The 13,885-nt window shown below is 43.1% G+C and overlaps 1 protein-coding gene across 2 annotated transcripts in view; it reads right to left on the bottom strand.

Annotated features, from left to right (window-relative positions):
* LOC115476096 (integrator complex subunit 1-like) overlaps positions 1-13,885 on the bottom strand; it is a 90,854-nt gene that overhangs the window by 32,220 nt on the left and 44,749 nt on the right. For both annotated transcript variants that reach the window (XM_030212249.1, XM_030212250.1), the window contains exons 22-28: positions 13,147-13,326; positions 10,071-10,175; positions 7,749-7,916; positions 7,465-7,576; positions 7,091-7,249; positions 5,378-5,524; positions 1,018-1,116 (exon numbers count right to left, since the gene is read on the bottom strand). In XM_030212249.1, the coding sequence (XP_030068109.1) occupies positions 1,018-1,116; positions 5,378-5,524; positions 7,091-7,249; positions 7,465-7,576; positions 7,749-7,916; positions 10,071-10,175; positions 13,147-13,326 (970 nt within the window). The remainder of the gene's footprint in view (positions 1-1,017; positions 1,117-5,377; positions 5,525-7,090; positions 7,250-7,464; positions 7,577-7,748; positions 7,917-10,070; positions 10,176-13,146; positions 13,327-13,885) is intronic.

The following is a 13,885-nucleotide window of genomic DNA, read 5'->3' as shown; positions in this document are numbered from 1 at the left end:
TGCTACCTTGATATGATCATAGAAATAAAATGTACTGAACCATCTAACACCTTATAAAGGAAGCTGGATTTTTGCTTCCACCAGGAGCTAGTGTAACTTTTCATAGAAGTGAGATACTCTGTTGGGTTTTTTCAAAGAAAAACAATCAAACGAAGAGCTGTATTTTGAATAGTTTGTAGGTTTTTTGAGTATTTGTTTAGTGCAGCCCAGGTGTGCAATATTACAATAGTCTAATTGGCTCAATATCATAGACTGAACTAGTATCCAAAATTGATCTTCTTTGAAATATTTACGTATCTGCTGGAGTTTTCTAAAAAGCATAAAAGTTTTTCTAATTAGATCATTTATCTGTGGTTCCAAAGTTAACATTTTACCCAGATAAAATCCTAAAATTTTAATCGAGGGCACCAATTTAAATTCTGTCTGATTGACAGAAATAGCCCGAGTCTCTTATAATGGTCCATACCACCAAAGGAGGTCTCTAACTGCTTTCTACATCTAATATCAACATACCTGCCAGGAAAGCAAAACCCAAGACATAGTAACGTGAAGAAGCACACAGAAAGATTACAAAATCTGTAAAGGCAGTATAGAAAGTTTTAAACATTAAAGACTGAACTCCACTCTCAGATCGAGGGGCAAGCGACCCCCCCCCCCCACCCCGCCAGGCAAGTATAGGTACCCTAGCTAAGATAATATTTAACCATCTCTCTGCCCTCATGTGCAACCTTCTTGAAATTTGTCACTTTACTTTCTAACTCCTCTTACTCCCTTACCTATCTATATGTTCCATCTTTGCTTTACCCTTCACTATCAATGAAAATTTCTATTACGTATTGTGTTGCCATTGTAAGTAGTCTACTATGCCATCTTTGTATTGTTATTTCAATATTTTTACTGCTGTAATTGACTATTGCTCATGTTTGATCCATTCTTACTGTACACAGCCCTGAGTGAATTCCTTCAAAAAGGCAGTAAATAAATCCTTATAAATAAATATATAAATAATGTGAATACCTTGTTGTGGTGGCAGGGAGGCGGTGAGCAGAGTATGAAAGGTCTGGCCTCCTGTAGCTCCTCTCTCATGCTGAACCTCCACAAGATGAGCCATGTAGTCTGCAACAAAGCAAAGCCGAGACAAAAGTGTCATGTGGCCCTTTACTAACCTGTTCCGTACAATCCCCTACCTCAATTCTCCCCCAAACCTGTGTGCTCGGAGGTCAAAAAGCTGGTTTAGGTGAGCTACTCCTTCCATGCCACTTCTTAAAAACTGAATATATATATATATATATATTTTTTTTTTTTTTTTTAAAGACTGGCATGGTTTGCAACTTGGCAAATTATTTTAATAGCATAACTAATGCTTTATCTAAAAACGAAGGGACCAGTTCAATGCCAGCCACGTGCAAACTGCCTATCTAGAGAGGTTAAGTAGCGTATCTCACAGGACAGCAATTTCCTCCTCCCAGTGGCTAAGAGGATTACTTTAGAGGCATTTAAATGTGTAGACTGGTTGTATAACATGTAAATGCTGATTTCAGAAAGCCATTATTTACACATGGTGATTTATTCCATGCAGAGATTTCAAGGGCAGGACAAAAATCCACACGTATATTACCCCTTTTAAAAAAAGAATACAGGTTTATGGGGAATTTCCCCACTGGGTCTTTCATCAGCTCAAAGGCAGTTACAGTTTATATACCGCTAAAACTAAAATTTGGGTCGAAGCGGTTTACAGTAAGAATTGAAACCTTACATCATAATAATGGGAATTAGGAACACTAACGAAAAACCTAGGGGCCTCTTTACTAAGCCGCATGGGTGCCTACACATGCCAATTTGGGATTACTGCCCGGCTACCATGTGGCCCGGGCGGTAATTTCATTAAAATAATTAACATTTTCTGGAGCGCGGCGCTACCGGGAAGTAAAAGGCATTCTACGCACGTAGACCTTTACTGCTACTACTACTACTACTACTAACTAGCATTTCTAACTCCCAGTTAACACGCGAGACCTTACCACTAAGTCAACAGGTGGAAGGTCTCAGACCCAAAATGGACACGTGCCAATTTTCATTTTGCCACACACCCATTTTCACTCAAAATTTTTAAAAAGGCATTTTTACAGGTGCGCAGAAAAATGATTCTACGCATGTCCAAAACATGCTCCAACACTACCACAGGCCATTTTTCAGCGCACCTTAGTAAAAGGACACCCTAATCAGACATAATTAGAAAGCCCTTAAAAAGAGCTGTTTTAAGCCTATAATATATATTCTAAATTGAACTGAACACAAGTGGCATATAGGTGCCAAATTTTAGGGGCTTGGTAAGCAAGAAGCATATCATGGATCCTTAACCTCTTCACACCTTTAGCAGAGGGGAAAGGGAAATGGGACTTGATATACCGCCTTTCTGAGGTTTTTGCAACTACATTCAAAGCAGTTTACATATATTCAGGTACTTATTTTGTACCAGGGGCAATGGAGGGTTAAGTGACTTGCCCAGAGTCACAAGGAGCTACAGTGGGAATTGAACTCAGTTCCCCAGGATCAAAGTCCGCTGCACTAACCACTAGGCTACTCCTCCACTAGCAACATTCCACGTAGAAGCCTGCCCTTGCAGATCAGCAATGCAACCACGCAGGCTTCTGTTTCTGTGAGTCTGACATCCTGCATGTCGCAGAAACAGAAGCCTGCGCGGCCGCGTTGCTGATCTGCAAGGGCAGGCTTCTACATGGAATGTTGCTAGTGGAATAGCAAATTTTATTTATTTTAATTTTATTTTTGTTACATTTGTACCCCACACTTTCCCACTCATGGCAGGCTCAATGCGGCTTACATGTTGTATACAGGTACTTATTTGTACCTGGGGCAATTCCATGTAGAATCTCAAATAGTAGAAACAGAATCTCAATAGTAGCAACATTCCATGCAGAATCTCAAATAGGAAAATAGGACTTGATATACCGCCTTTCTGAGGTTTTTGCAACTACATTCAAAGCGGTTTACATATATTCAGGTACTTATTTTGTACCAGGGGCAATGGAGGGTTAAGTGACTTGCCCAGCGTCACAAGGAGCTACAGGGGGAATTGAACCCAGTTCCCCAGGATCAAAGTCCACTGCACCAACCACTAGGCTACTCCTCCACTCAAAAGGATCACAAAAGGAGAACAGTTTATTGTTCTTCTACTTCTAGAAGAACTTAAGAATTCAAAGTGGGGCAGCGGATATTAAGGACATAGAACAATAAGCAGGAAAATGTAAACAAAACCATGGCCTCTATAGGAAGCCAGTGAAGATCCACATAAAATTGAGAAATCCTATCATATTTACTTAGGCCCCCTTTTACCAAGCTGTGACAAAACGGGGGCCTGCATTGGCGTCGGCGCGTGTTTTACACGTGCGCCGAGGCCCCCCTTTTACTGCAGCTGGTAAAAGGGCCGGTCTCGCTTTCCTTCAGGAAATGGCCGGGCGGCAAGTAAAGCACTTGCCGCGCGGCCATTTTTGGGAGGAGCCCTTACCCCCCCCCCCCCCCCCACACTGAGGTGGCGGTAAGGGCTCCCATGCTAACCCGGCGGTAACCGGGCAGTGATTACCGCCGGGTAGTATCCAGCGCTACAAATTTGTGTAGTGCCGGAAATGACAGCGCGGTGGGATTGGGGGGGGGGGGGGGGGAAGTACCACCGGGCTGCTGCGTTAGCCCGACGGTACTTCCTAAATAGCGAGCGGTAAGCCCGCGTTGGCCTTACCGCCGCTTAGTAAAAGGAGCCCTTAAGGAGTAAATAAGTCTCACAGCAGTATTTTGAACTGCCTTGAAATGTAAAAGATCCCAGATGTTCTTAGGAAAATCAAATTACAACAATCCAGATTTTGACAAAAGTAAAGCTTGAACAAAGCGATCATTTTGGCCGGGACATTACAGGAGGAACCAAGAGACTGACTCTCCTTAATCCCCCATTGTTTATTTCCACCTTCAAAAAAGCAACACTGGGCCTTCAAGACTGAGACAACAGGAGTATTTTATTGGCAAGTGACCCGACACGGGCCGTGTTTCGGCGTGAAACAACGCCTGCCTCAGGGGTCTAGCAACAAAACATATAAGAACATATAAATCACAATAAAATATAATAACAATTTAAAAAATTAGCCGATTAAAAAATGATTTATAATGGTAATAAAAACATATACTAAAAAAATCTATAGTAAAGAAACATCACTAAGAAGTATATACACCGTATTTTTCGGACTATAAGACGCACCTAGGTTTTAGAGGAGGGAAATAGGAAAAAAAAATGTTTCCTTTTTCCCAACTCTAAAACCTAGGTGCTCCGGTGCGTCTTGTCCGAATCCCGCCCTCCCCCCGGCCCTGTCACCACTTCTTCCTACTCACGCGATCTTCCCTGGTGGTCTAGTGACGTCGGGGCAGGAAAGAGCCCCCTCTTTCCTGCCCAGCGCGCTGCTCTCCATCCTCCTGTATGCAGCCTGACGGTCTCGGCGAGATTCAAAATGGCCGCTGAGACTTCAATTCTCGGCGGCCATTTTGAATCTCGCCGAGACCGTCAGGCTGCATACAAGAGGATGGAGAGCAGCGCGCTGGGCAGGAAAGAGGAGGGTCTTTCCTGCCCCGACGTCACTAGACCACCAGGGAAGATCGCGTGAGTAGGAAGAAGTCTACCTTCGAACTATAAGACGCACCCCCCATTTTCCTCCCAAATTTGGGGGGAAAAAAGTGCGTCTTATAGTCCGAAAAATACGGTATGTAAAATGTCTTAGTGGCTTTATGTAGACAACATTGAGAGCTTTTCTATATATAAAAATACATACATTGAGAATAGCTTAATTGGCTATTGTTTAGGAGTGTAAAACCGGACAGCTGCATGCGGAAGTGGCAAAATTGCCGATTCCACATGGAAATGCCGACACTACCACCTAGAAGCTTGTGTATATTTGTAAAATGGTGCTGCTCCTGCATATCCTTATAGGTATTTTATGAAAGGCTCCATGTTTGGCAGACCCTTTCGTAAAATACGGCTGAAATTGAGCACATTCTGACCTGGACATCTGAATTCTGATCTCAAGATTCTAAGTAAATAATTAACCTTCAAATTTCAATTTTTAAAAAGTGGGGACCCCAGAGGCATTCCTGGGACAAAGGGAAGCCTTTGCTGCCTACCACTGATTTTTAGGGCTTGGTGGCTAAAAGCAGCCACCAAATGGCAATCCTAAATCTAAGCAACCAGATTTTGTGTGGCTGAAACTGAAACTAAGATTCCCAGCCAAGTTTTAGGCGGGGAATTCAGGACATTGGCAGCCAGCTGAAAATCAGCTCCATAGTTTCTAAGAGTGAAACAGAGTTGAACTGAAAGTCTCACTCTTGTCCATGATGTTCTGCTCCAGGGTCTGGGGATCGTGAGACACGGCCTGGTCCAGGTACTGAAGCAGTTTACTCATACTGGACACCGGGATTCCAAAGGACTGGACGAACAGAAGCAGTTGCTGGGGTTCCAGATCCTGCAAAGCTGCAACGCAAAACAAGTTCAAAGTTCACATTCATTTGTATTGAAGTGGCCAGTAGTCACCAGAAAAAGTTAACTGGAAAAAGTTGCCCATTAACTTTATCCGGATACTCAGGCCAAATGCATCTGGGCTGAAATATCTCCTCTAAAAGTATCCAGTTCATTTTAGCATAGTTATGTTTTCCGACCAGCCATTACTCATGTTACAACAGCATCCCAGGAATGCTCCAAGCACTGACTCCTTTAACTGTGTAAATTTTGTGTGAGCAAAACTCTGCCATATAAAATTGTCTGGCTAAATCCCAGATTTAGCAGGGCAAATCTTTTGAACATGGACCCCAAATTCACAGTGTCATATTGTTAGTAGTGTCATCAGCGGTATATCAAGTGTCTGTAAATGTAGCTAGGCCCCTGAATCTACATAACTTCCTATTCAAAGTTCAAAGGAAACTAGGGCTGTAAATCAATTAAAAGTTGCAATCTAATAAAGCGCCCCCTCATATTTCCTCCTCTACAATGCAATATATAGATAGCAGACGTAAATTCTCAAAACTGACACATTTCAATTACTAAACTAAAAATAAAATCATTTATCTTACTTTCGTTGTCTGCTGATTTTATCTTTCTAACCATCATGTTCCCTCGTCTCTGCTTCCCTGTGCTTCCAGCACAGTTCAGTGCTGTGATCTCTGTTTCCATGGGCTCCTGTCTATTCACTATTTCTTTTTTTTTCTCCTCCTTCTCTTCCCGCCCTACATCCATCTTTCATATTCAAGTTTCTTCAATTTTTCTTCCTCTTTCTCAAATCTACCTAGTTTCCATCTCCTTCCATCTCCCTTTTCCTCCTCTCCAAGGTCACCATCGCCCTTCCCCTCCTCTCTATGGGCATCATCTCCCCTCTTTCCATGGGCACCATCTCGTCTATAAACCCCACTTGATACAGGAAGCTTTAGCCCGAGTCTCCCCCCCCCCCCCACCAAATGACTGGCATATTTTTCTCTCTGTGCCTCCCCCCCAGCACTCTGGCATCTTTTTCTCTTGTAGCCCCCCCCCCCCCCCCCAAAAAAAAAAAAAAACACATACACATACACACTCCGGCAATTTTTTCCTTCTGTTGCCCCTGAGTTCACCGGCATTTCATTCCCCCTCCCCCCATCTCCCTGGCAACCCTTCAAATTTGCCTGTATAGACAGCAGCGCTAAGCACAAGCTGCTGCTCTCTAGCCGGGACCTCCCTCTCTAGTGTCCTGCCCACAGGAAATAGGACGTTTTGTCAGAGGAGGAAGGACGCTAGAGAGGGAGGACTTCGGCTTGAGAGAAGCAGCATGTACAGGCAAATTCAGAAAGCCGCCAGGGGGAGGGAGAATGTGATTAATGTGTTAAAATTATTAATGCAATTTAAAATTTTAATGCATTCATCGCGATAAAAAAAACGTAAAAATGTGCAACTCTAAAGAAAACTAATGACTTCTAATGCCTCGTGTGTGGATCAAAATACAGACTGCTGTGCTCACTACTAGCAAATTCAGAACAAACTATTTCTCTTTTCTTCTACTCCAACCCCACATACCAGCATCCACCAGACGAGGGACCTCTGAGCGAATCATTCGCAGCTTTAGCCAGTCAGGGAACAGTAAAGCCTCTTCTGAGGTATCCACCAAAAAGGCTGTAGGAAGAGGCTTCTTGTCAGGAAACCAGATGTCCAGCAAGGAGTAGAAATCACTCTCCCCTTCAAGGATAAAATGTGAAACATATCACTGACTCATTCAAGAATTTGTCATTTGAAAGGTCTCCTATGCCATCATGCTGTCCAGACAAGGTAACCTCCCTGGACTCTTTTCCTACACATTTAGATCAATGACCTTTGCATCCCGGACATGTCCTTAAATTTATTGAATGAATGTATGCATTATGTATCAATAAAGTTTTTATAGCTTTACTGACCTTGAGGGGGTCCAAGGGTTAGCAGAATGACCATGGCATGGACTACTAGAATATGCATAGTGGCTGTTTCACCACTAGTCCAGCGCAGGAAGACCTGATCCTGGGACTCTGACTGCAAGAAAAAAAAAAACGAACAAGGAGAGGAGGAAACCACCTGGTTTTGCAACCAGATACAGAAACTATCCTGTACCGGAGACTAAATGCTAAAGAATTAACCATGGATCAGAAGCAACTTCCTCCCGAGTACACGGGATTAGAGAGTGTAGAGGAAAGGGGGTACCTACCCAGCTGTAAACCTCTTCACCCTCCTTGCTTTTGCGCATACGCTTAACGTATTGGGAGAAAACAGAAAGCAGTGCAACCAACACAGCATCCGACTCGGGGCAATAGGACAGCTTTGAAAAGAGGTGAGTCATTATAGTAGATCGTTCCACCGTAAGCCTGGCCACATCCTATAGAAGGGAAGCAACAACATCCATGGATAAAAGCACAAATTCTTTCCATTTGCTTTCACCACTACCACACTTCCTGCCAGCCTCACTCCCATTTTTTTCGTCAGTTCTTTCTTTTTTTTTTATTTTAAAAAGCTTTGTTTCTCCTTGACATTTCTCTCACAGTTCAAATTTTAAGTGTCGGTTTTTTTTTCCCCAAATACTTTTGCCTCAGATATGCAAACAATATAACCTCTGCTTTCTCTTTCCCACATAAGGCTACAAAGTCGGATGAGCAGACACATCGGACGGATCTCACCAACAACAAGACACGCAATGCAGATTTTTACCGGCGAGTCGATTTCAATGAATTAAAGCGATCTGTTCATTTGAGTATATGTAGTTGGGCAAAGATAAGAGAAAGAGAGATCCTCATGGTGTCTACATCTTGTGTTCTGCACCATCCAATCTCTTCCTCGCCTATTCCACTTTCTTACAGGTCTGCAAACTAAACTCCACACATAGAACAGTAGAACAAAAGAAAGGAACCTCTTGCAGATTGTGTCCAAAATAGACTTTATTGAAATAAACTTCTAAAAAAGTAAGGGAGACCAGACACGACTCGTGTTTCGGCCCTACCAGCCTGCAACAGGGGTCTAAGAAATCTGACATTCAATATGTGTTCCTAGATTAGACGTCAAACAGCAAATTTTAACTCTGTATCTGCCTGAGCCCCATCCTCCTCAGGGGATTCTCAGCAAGGGCTGCAGTGTCCAAAGACTGGCCTGAGGAAGAAAGAGATTTTGATGTTTGACGACTAACCTAGGAACATGTATTGAATGACAGATTCCTAGATCCCTGATGCAGGCCGGTAGGGCTGAAACACGAGTTGTGTCGGGTCTCCCTTACTTTTTTAGAAGATCTACTATAATAAAACGCACCTCAACGTTCTGAGGACACTGACGTCACTGCAGGCACTCACACACCGGTTCGTAACTTCATGGTGGTGAAGCCACAACACTCACCATGTCTGCATGCCCCGCCCTCGCGTGTTTCCCTACTCCTCCCCTTCCAAAAAAATACCTGCAGCTGACATGCCCATCACCCCGCCCCCTTTCGCCCCATCGCAACGCCCCTTTCAACTTACCGCCCCGCACCCGGTAGCAAACTCTTCCCCTCATCAACTTCCCTCCCCTTACGCCACTATCCCTAGTGGTCTAGCGGTACCTGTTCGCACGGCCAGGAACGAAGGAACCCACGGTTTCCAGGCTCGGAGCGCTGCTGCTAGGTGCCCGGCAGCATCGTGTCTGAGTCCGGCTCTCGGCGATTCAAAATGGCCGCCGAGAGTTGAAGCTGCCTCGCGAGACTTCAACTCTCGGCGGCCATTTTGAAACGCCGAGAGCCGGAATCCCACACGATGCAGCAAGACACCTACCAGCACCGCTACGGGCAGAAAAGAGGGGGTCTTTCTTTCCTGCCCCGACCGAACAGGTACCTCTAGACCACCAGGGACACAACCGTAAGGGGAGGGGAAGGGAGTTCGGTGCCGGCTAGGGCCCGTTTCATCAAAGGCAGAAACGGGCCTTTTTTACTAGTTATTTTAATAAAGTCTTTTTTTGGACACCATCTGCAAGAGGTTCCATTTCTTTTGCTCTACTGTTTTATGCCTGGCGTTTTTCCTTCAGTGGAGTGCTTTCCTTCTGTTGGTGGCTGCAAACTAAACTACCATTAAATTCTTGCTTTGTGTTCTAGATCGTTGATCTGCAGTTTGTGAGTCTGTAAAAGAAGGGAGTCTTACAGCTGGTGAATGCTGGTGACTCTTAGGGCCTCTTTTACAAAACCGCACTAGCGATTCCTGAGAGGCAAATGAGAGGAAGCCCCGGAATTTCTGGGATAAGCAGTATAAAATGTTTTGTACATTTTTGGGATCTTGCCAGGTATTTGTGACCTGGATTGGCCACTGTTGGAAACAGGATGCTGGGCTCGATGGACCTTTGGTCTTTCCCAGTATGCAATACTTATGTACTTACATAATTGAATGGGCTTCCTCTCATTTGCTGCACAGGAATCGCTAGTGCTGCTTTGTGAAAGAGGCCTCTAGTCTCTCTCTGAGCAGACTGAGCCCTCAGAATATCGTATTCATCGCTGCTAAGGAGCTTGAACTCGGTCTCTCACCAGAGCGAGGTCATTGTGCTGTCCCTGATCTTCCACGGGAGCGTGCTGGGAGAGGTACACCAGGTAAGCGCTGATGGTTTGCGGATCTGTCTCCATATGGATTGCCTAAGGAAAAGAAGTTTTCAAATGAAATTATTTAACAGCCAAGATTCTCTCACTTAATGATACCATTGTTAAGGCAGGTTACACATTCACAGAATCATTAAAAACGTCAATACCCATCTGCTCAACAAACAAAACTAAAACCACACAAAATGTTTCCTAAAATAATATTCTCTCCAAAGACATACCTGCTGCGATTCTCATCCACTACGTTATATCCTGTATATTCCTTCCTATACTAGGCCTGTAATATGGCTCTGGTGACCCTCAGTATTCCTTGCTTTGCTGTCGTCAGCATATTTTTAGTTTCTTCCTGCAGCTGCATGTAAGCTACAGTGCTTTCTCAGTAAATGGAAAGTACATGTTACATGTTAAGGTGACACTCAGGAGGAACTGAGGCTATGCGGCCCATATATAGCAGATACAAATGGATATAACCTTGATGGTGATGAGAGACTGAGGACTCTGCAGACTCCAAGATGTTCCAACGGAAATATGTGTTCGGAGAAGGACATCAGGTGTGTCATACTAGTTTGCTACATGGTTTTGCAACGCTGTGAGCACGCTTTACTGATAAGGGATTAGCCAATGGCCATAAAGTGTGCATGTGAACACAAGTAGGAGAGGATGGTAGAATACAGGAAATTGTCATTTTTGTATATTACTATATTGTGTAATGGAAGGAAACAGGAAGATCCATATATGATCATACGTTGGTTTAGGAGAAACAAAACTTACAACAGTATATATGTGATGGCTAGGAAGGTTTTGCTGAGCAGTTTTGTTATTCAGTCTGTGCGTCTGGCTACTGGGTGACAACCTGCTCCAGAGAGAACAATTATTTTGTATTGGCTTAGTGAGATACCAATAAAGATTTTTACTGGTTGCGCCTATACCTAAGTTTGATTGTCTCTCTTATTCCAGCCCCTAGGGCTGAAGTGTATTCCCCTGCCCAGGGGCAAAGGACAGGATTACACTATCCCTTGGTAACCTTTTGAGAATAAAAATGCTTTGAGATGTTTTCTAAACACTACCGTATCCGTAGGTAATCTAAGTTGAGTTGGGATCTGATTCCATTCACTTGTGCTGGCAATTGAAAACGCACAATGTCTGGTCACTTCATAATGTATGGTCCTAGGAGCTGCTACCATCAAACATCGACTAGCACTTTCTGACTGTAAAGATCTTGTTGGTCTATACATTTTTAGAAGAGCAGAAAAATAAAACGAAGAGCTAAAACTCAATGACTTGTTTATTAACAAAAGAATTTTAAACAAAATTCTTGGTTCTACCAGAAGCCAGTGAGGCATATTTTCAAAGCACTTTGGGAGGCTAAGTTCCATAGGTTACTATGGAACTTTGGGAGGCTAAGTACTTTGAAAATAAGCCTCAGTGTAACTCCTTAATAACTGGGCTCAAATGTTGAAAGTATAGAGTTCCAAATATCAAGCTGAAATGACAAATGATAATCACTTTCACGGTGCGGTATTAAATATAACTCTAGATTATTTTGTTCTTCTATTAATTGGAGGAAAAGACCTCAACAGTCTATGCTTGGCAGCAGATCATCATTTCTAAGTGCCAGCTTATATAGACTCCGGTTTTATCACTGGTCAAAAAACCTCCATATTTATCTGTTAATTTTATAATTTTTTCAATATATTTTTTTACTAATTCTTTGTGCATCAATTATAACAATCCCAGGCAATTGGGAAACTAGCAACTAGCGGGAAAATGTGGGGTATAAATGTATTAAATAAATACATAAATAAAAATTGTGCCTGGGACTGTTATAATTATAATTGATGCACAAAGAATTAGTAAAAAAATATATATTGAAAAAATTATAACATTAACAGATAAATATGGAGGTTTTTTGACCAGTGATAAAACCGGAGTCTATATAAGCTGGCACTTAGAAATGATGATCTGCTGCCAAGCATAGACTGTTGAGGTCTTTTCCTCCAATTAACAGAACAAAATAATCTAGAGTTATATTTAATACCTCACCGTGAAAGTGATCATAATTTATTTTTATTTGTTAAATTTGTATCCAACAACAGCAATCAAACAGCGGATTAAAACAAATGGTTTGCACGATGACAAAAAATAATATGGAAGGGGAGGAACCGACCTCAGACTGGTGACGATCAGCCAAATTAATGGGATTCCTTATAGGTGGTCACCATACTTCAATCATTGGTCCATAGCTAGCCACCTCCCTCAGTGTCAAACAATACGTAGTTTTTAAAAGGTTTTTTTAATGCAAAGTGCTACATCCACCAATCGGGACATGAAGAGCAGAAACACTACTTATCTTATAGCAGCGTTAAACTTGGGCCTCCCCTACGGACCCGTTTCGCCACTGGGGCTTCGTCAGGTAAGGACGCCCTGGTATGCAACTGCTTGAATGGCAAGTAATAATGTCCTGGGGAAGTCAGGAAAAGTAACTGCTCACAGGAGTTGAATAGGGTGGTCGCAGCACAGAGGTCTACTCCCTCTACACTACCAACATTTGTATCCCACATTTTCCCACCTATTTGCAGGCTCAGCTTGATAATTGGATATATACAAGCTATTTCGCTAAAACGTTTGTCTAGTTAGAAAAGTATGGAGTTCCCATAATAAGATGGGTAGCAACATTTTGTACAATCTGTAAAGCTCTAATACTTTACAGACTGGCCCAAGTATTTCAGAAGGCCCAAGTATAAGGAATTACTAGTTTACCATTCCACGTGGGTATGAAGTTCCCATCCACACCATAGCCTGAGCTTTTTCTCCTCCTTCCTCTGTGTTTCTTAGTTCGTTAAGTCACTCCAATCTTAGCTCCAAGCAATGCTGGTCTTCTTTCTGTTCTGTTTTTCCTGCTTTATCCTTCCCATTCACTATGCATAAATTAAACTCCCTTCTCCCCTTTGCTGGCTGTGCCTCTACTTTCTACAGTGAGAGATTGCACTTTTTCTGTTACATGTACCTGTTGCAGAGCAGCAGCTGTAGTTCCCATAACGCTATCGAACAGCGGCAGTCTTGGCAGGTCTCGCAGCAGCCACTGGTACCCGTGAAGCAGCTCCGAATCCTCTGAGTCCTCCTCCATCGGTTGCTCTTTCTCGTCTCCATCACGTGACGCACCTTCAGACAGCACCATAGAAAGACCCTACAAAACGGAAAGGGACTTGATAAACCTTCTTTCTGTGGTTTTTGCAACTACATTCAAAGTCATGTACATAGTATATACAGGTACTTATTTGTACCTGGGGCAATGGAGGGTTAAATGACTTGCCCAGAGTCACAAGGAGCGGCAGTGGAAATCGAACCCAGTTCCCCAGGATCAAGATCTGACGAACTAATCACTAGGCTACTCCTCCACTCCAGAAGTAGGAAAACAACTGAAATCAAAACCAGGAACAGAACGCTAAGATACTCTCTTGGGCTCTGGGTACGACATAAACCCAAAGTTCATCTCTCATTCTCAGAAGTGTGAGGTCAAACGTTCTTCAGAACCAAGAGAAGAAGACAATAGACTGTCTTGTAGCTCTTTTCCTATCTTTTATAAAAGGTTTGAGATTAAAAACCTCTGCTGAGACTGAGAAAATACTGGCTAGTGGATGTACTGCACAGGTTATATATACAGTATGCAAAAGCTCAGTGTTTCTGTCTCCCTCTGCTGGTAGGAGTACATAACCCACGCGTCTTGACCGGTCTGGAGGGTCGTG

This window comes from Microcaecilia unicolor, chromosome 8, assembly GCF_901765095.1.
Source record: "Microcaecilia unicolor chromosome 8, aMicUni1.1, whole genome shotgun sequence".
Classification (NCBI taxonomy): domain Eukaryota; kingdom Metazoa; phylum Chordata; class Amphibia; order Gymnophiona; family Siphonopidae; genus Microcaecilia; species Microcaecilia unicolor.
Note: the sequence above shows the minus strand (reverse complement) of the source record. Positions and strands in the feature narration are given on the sequence as shown.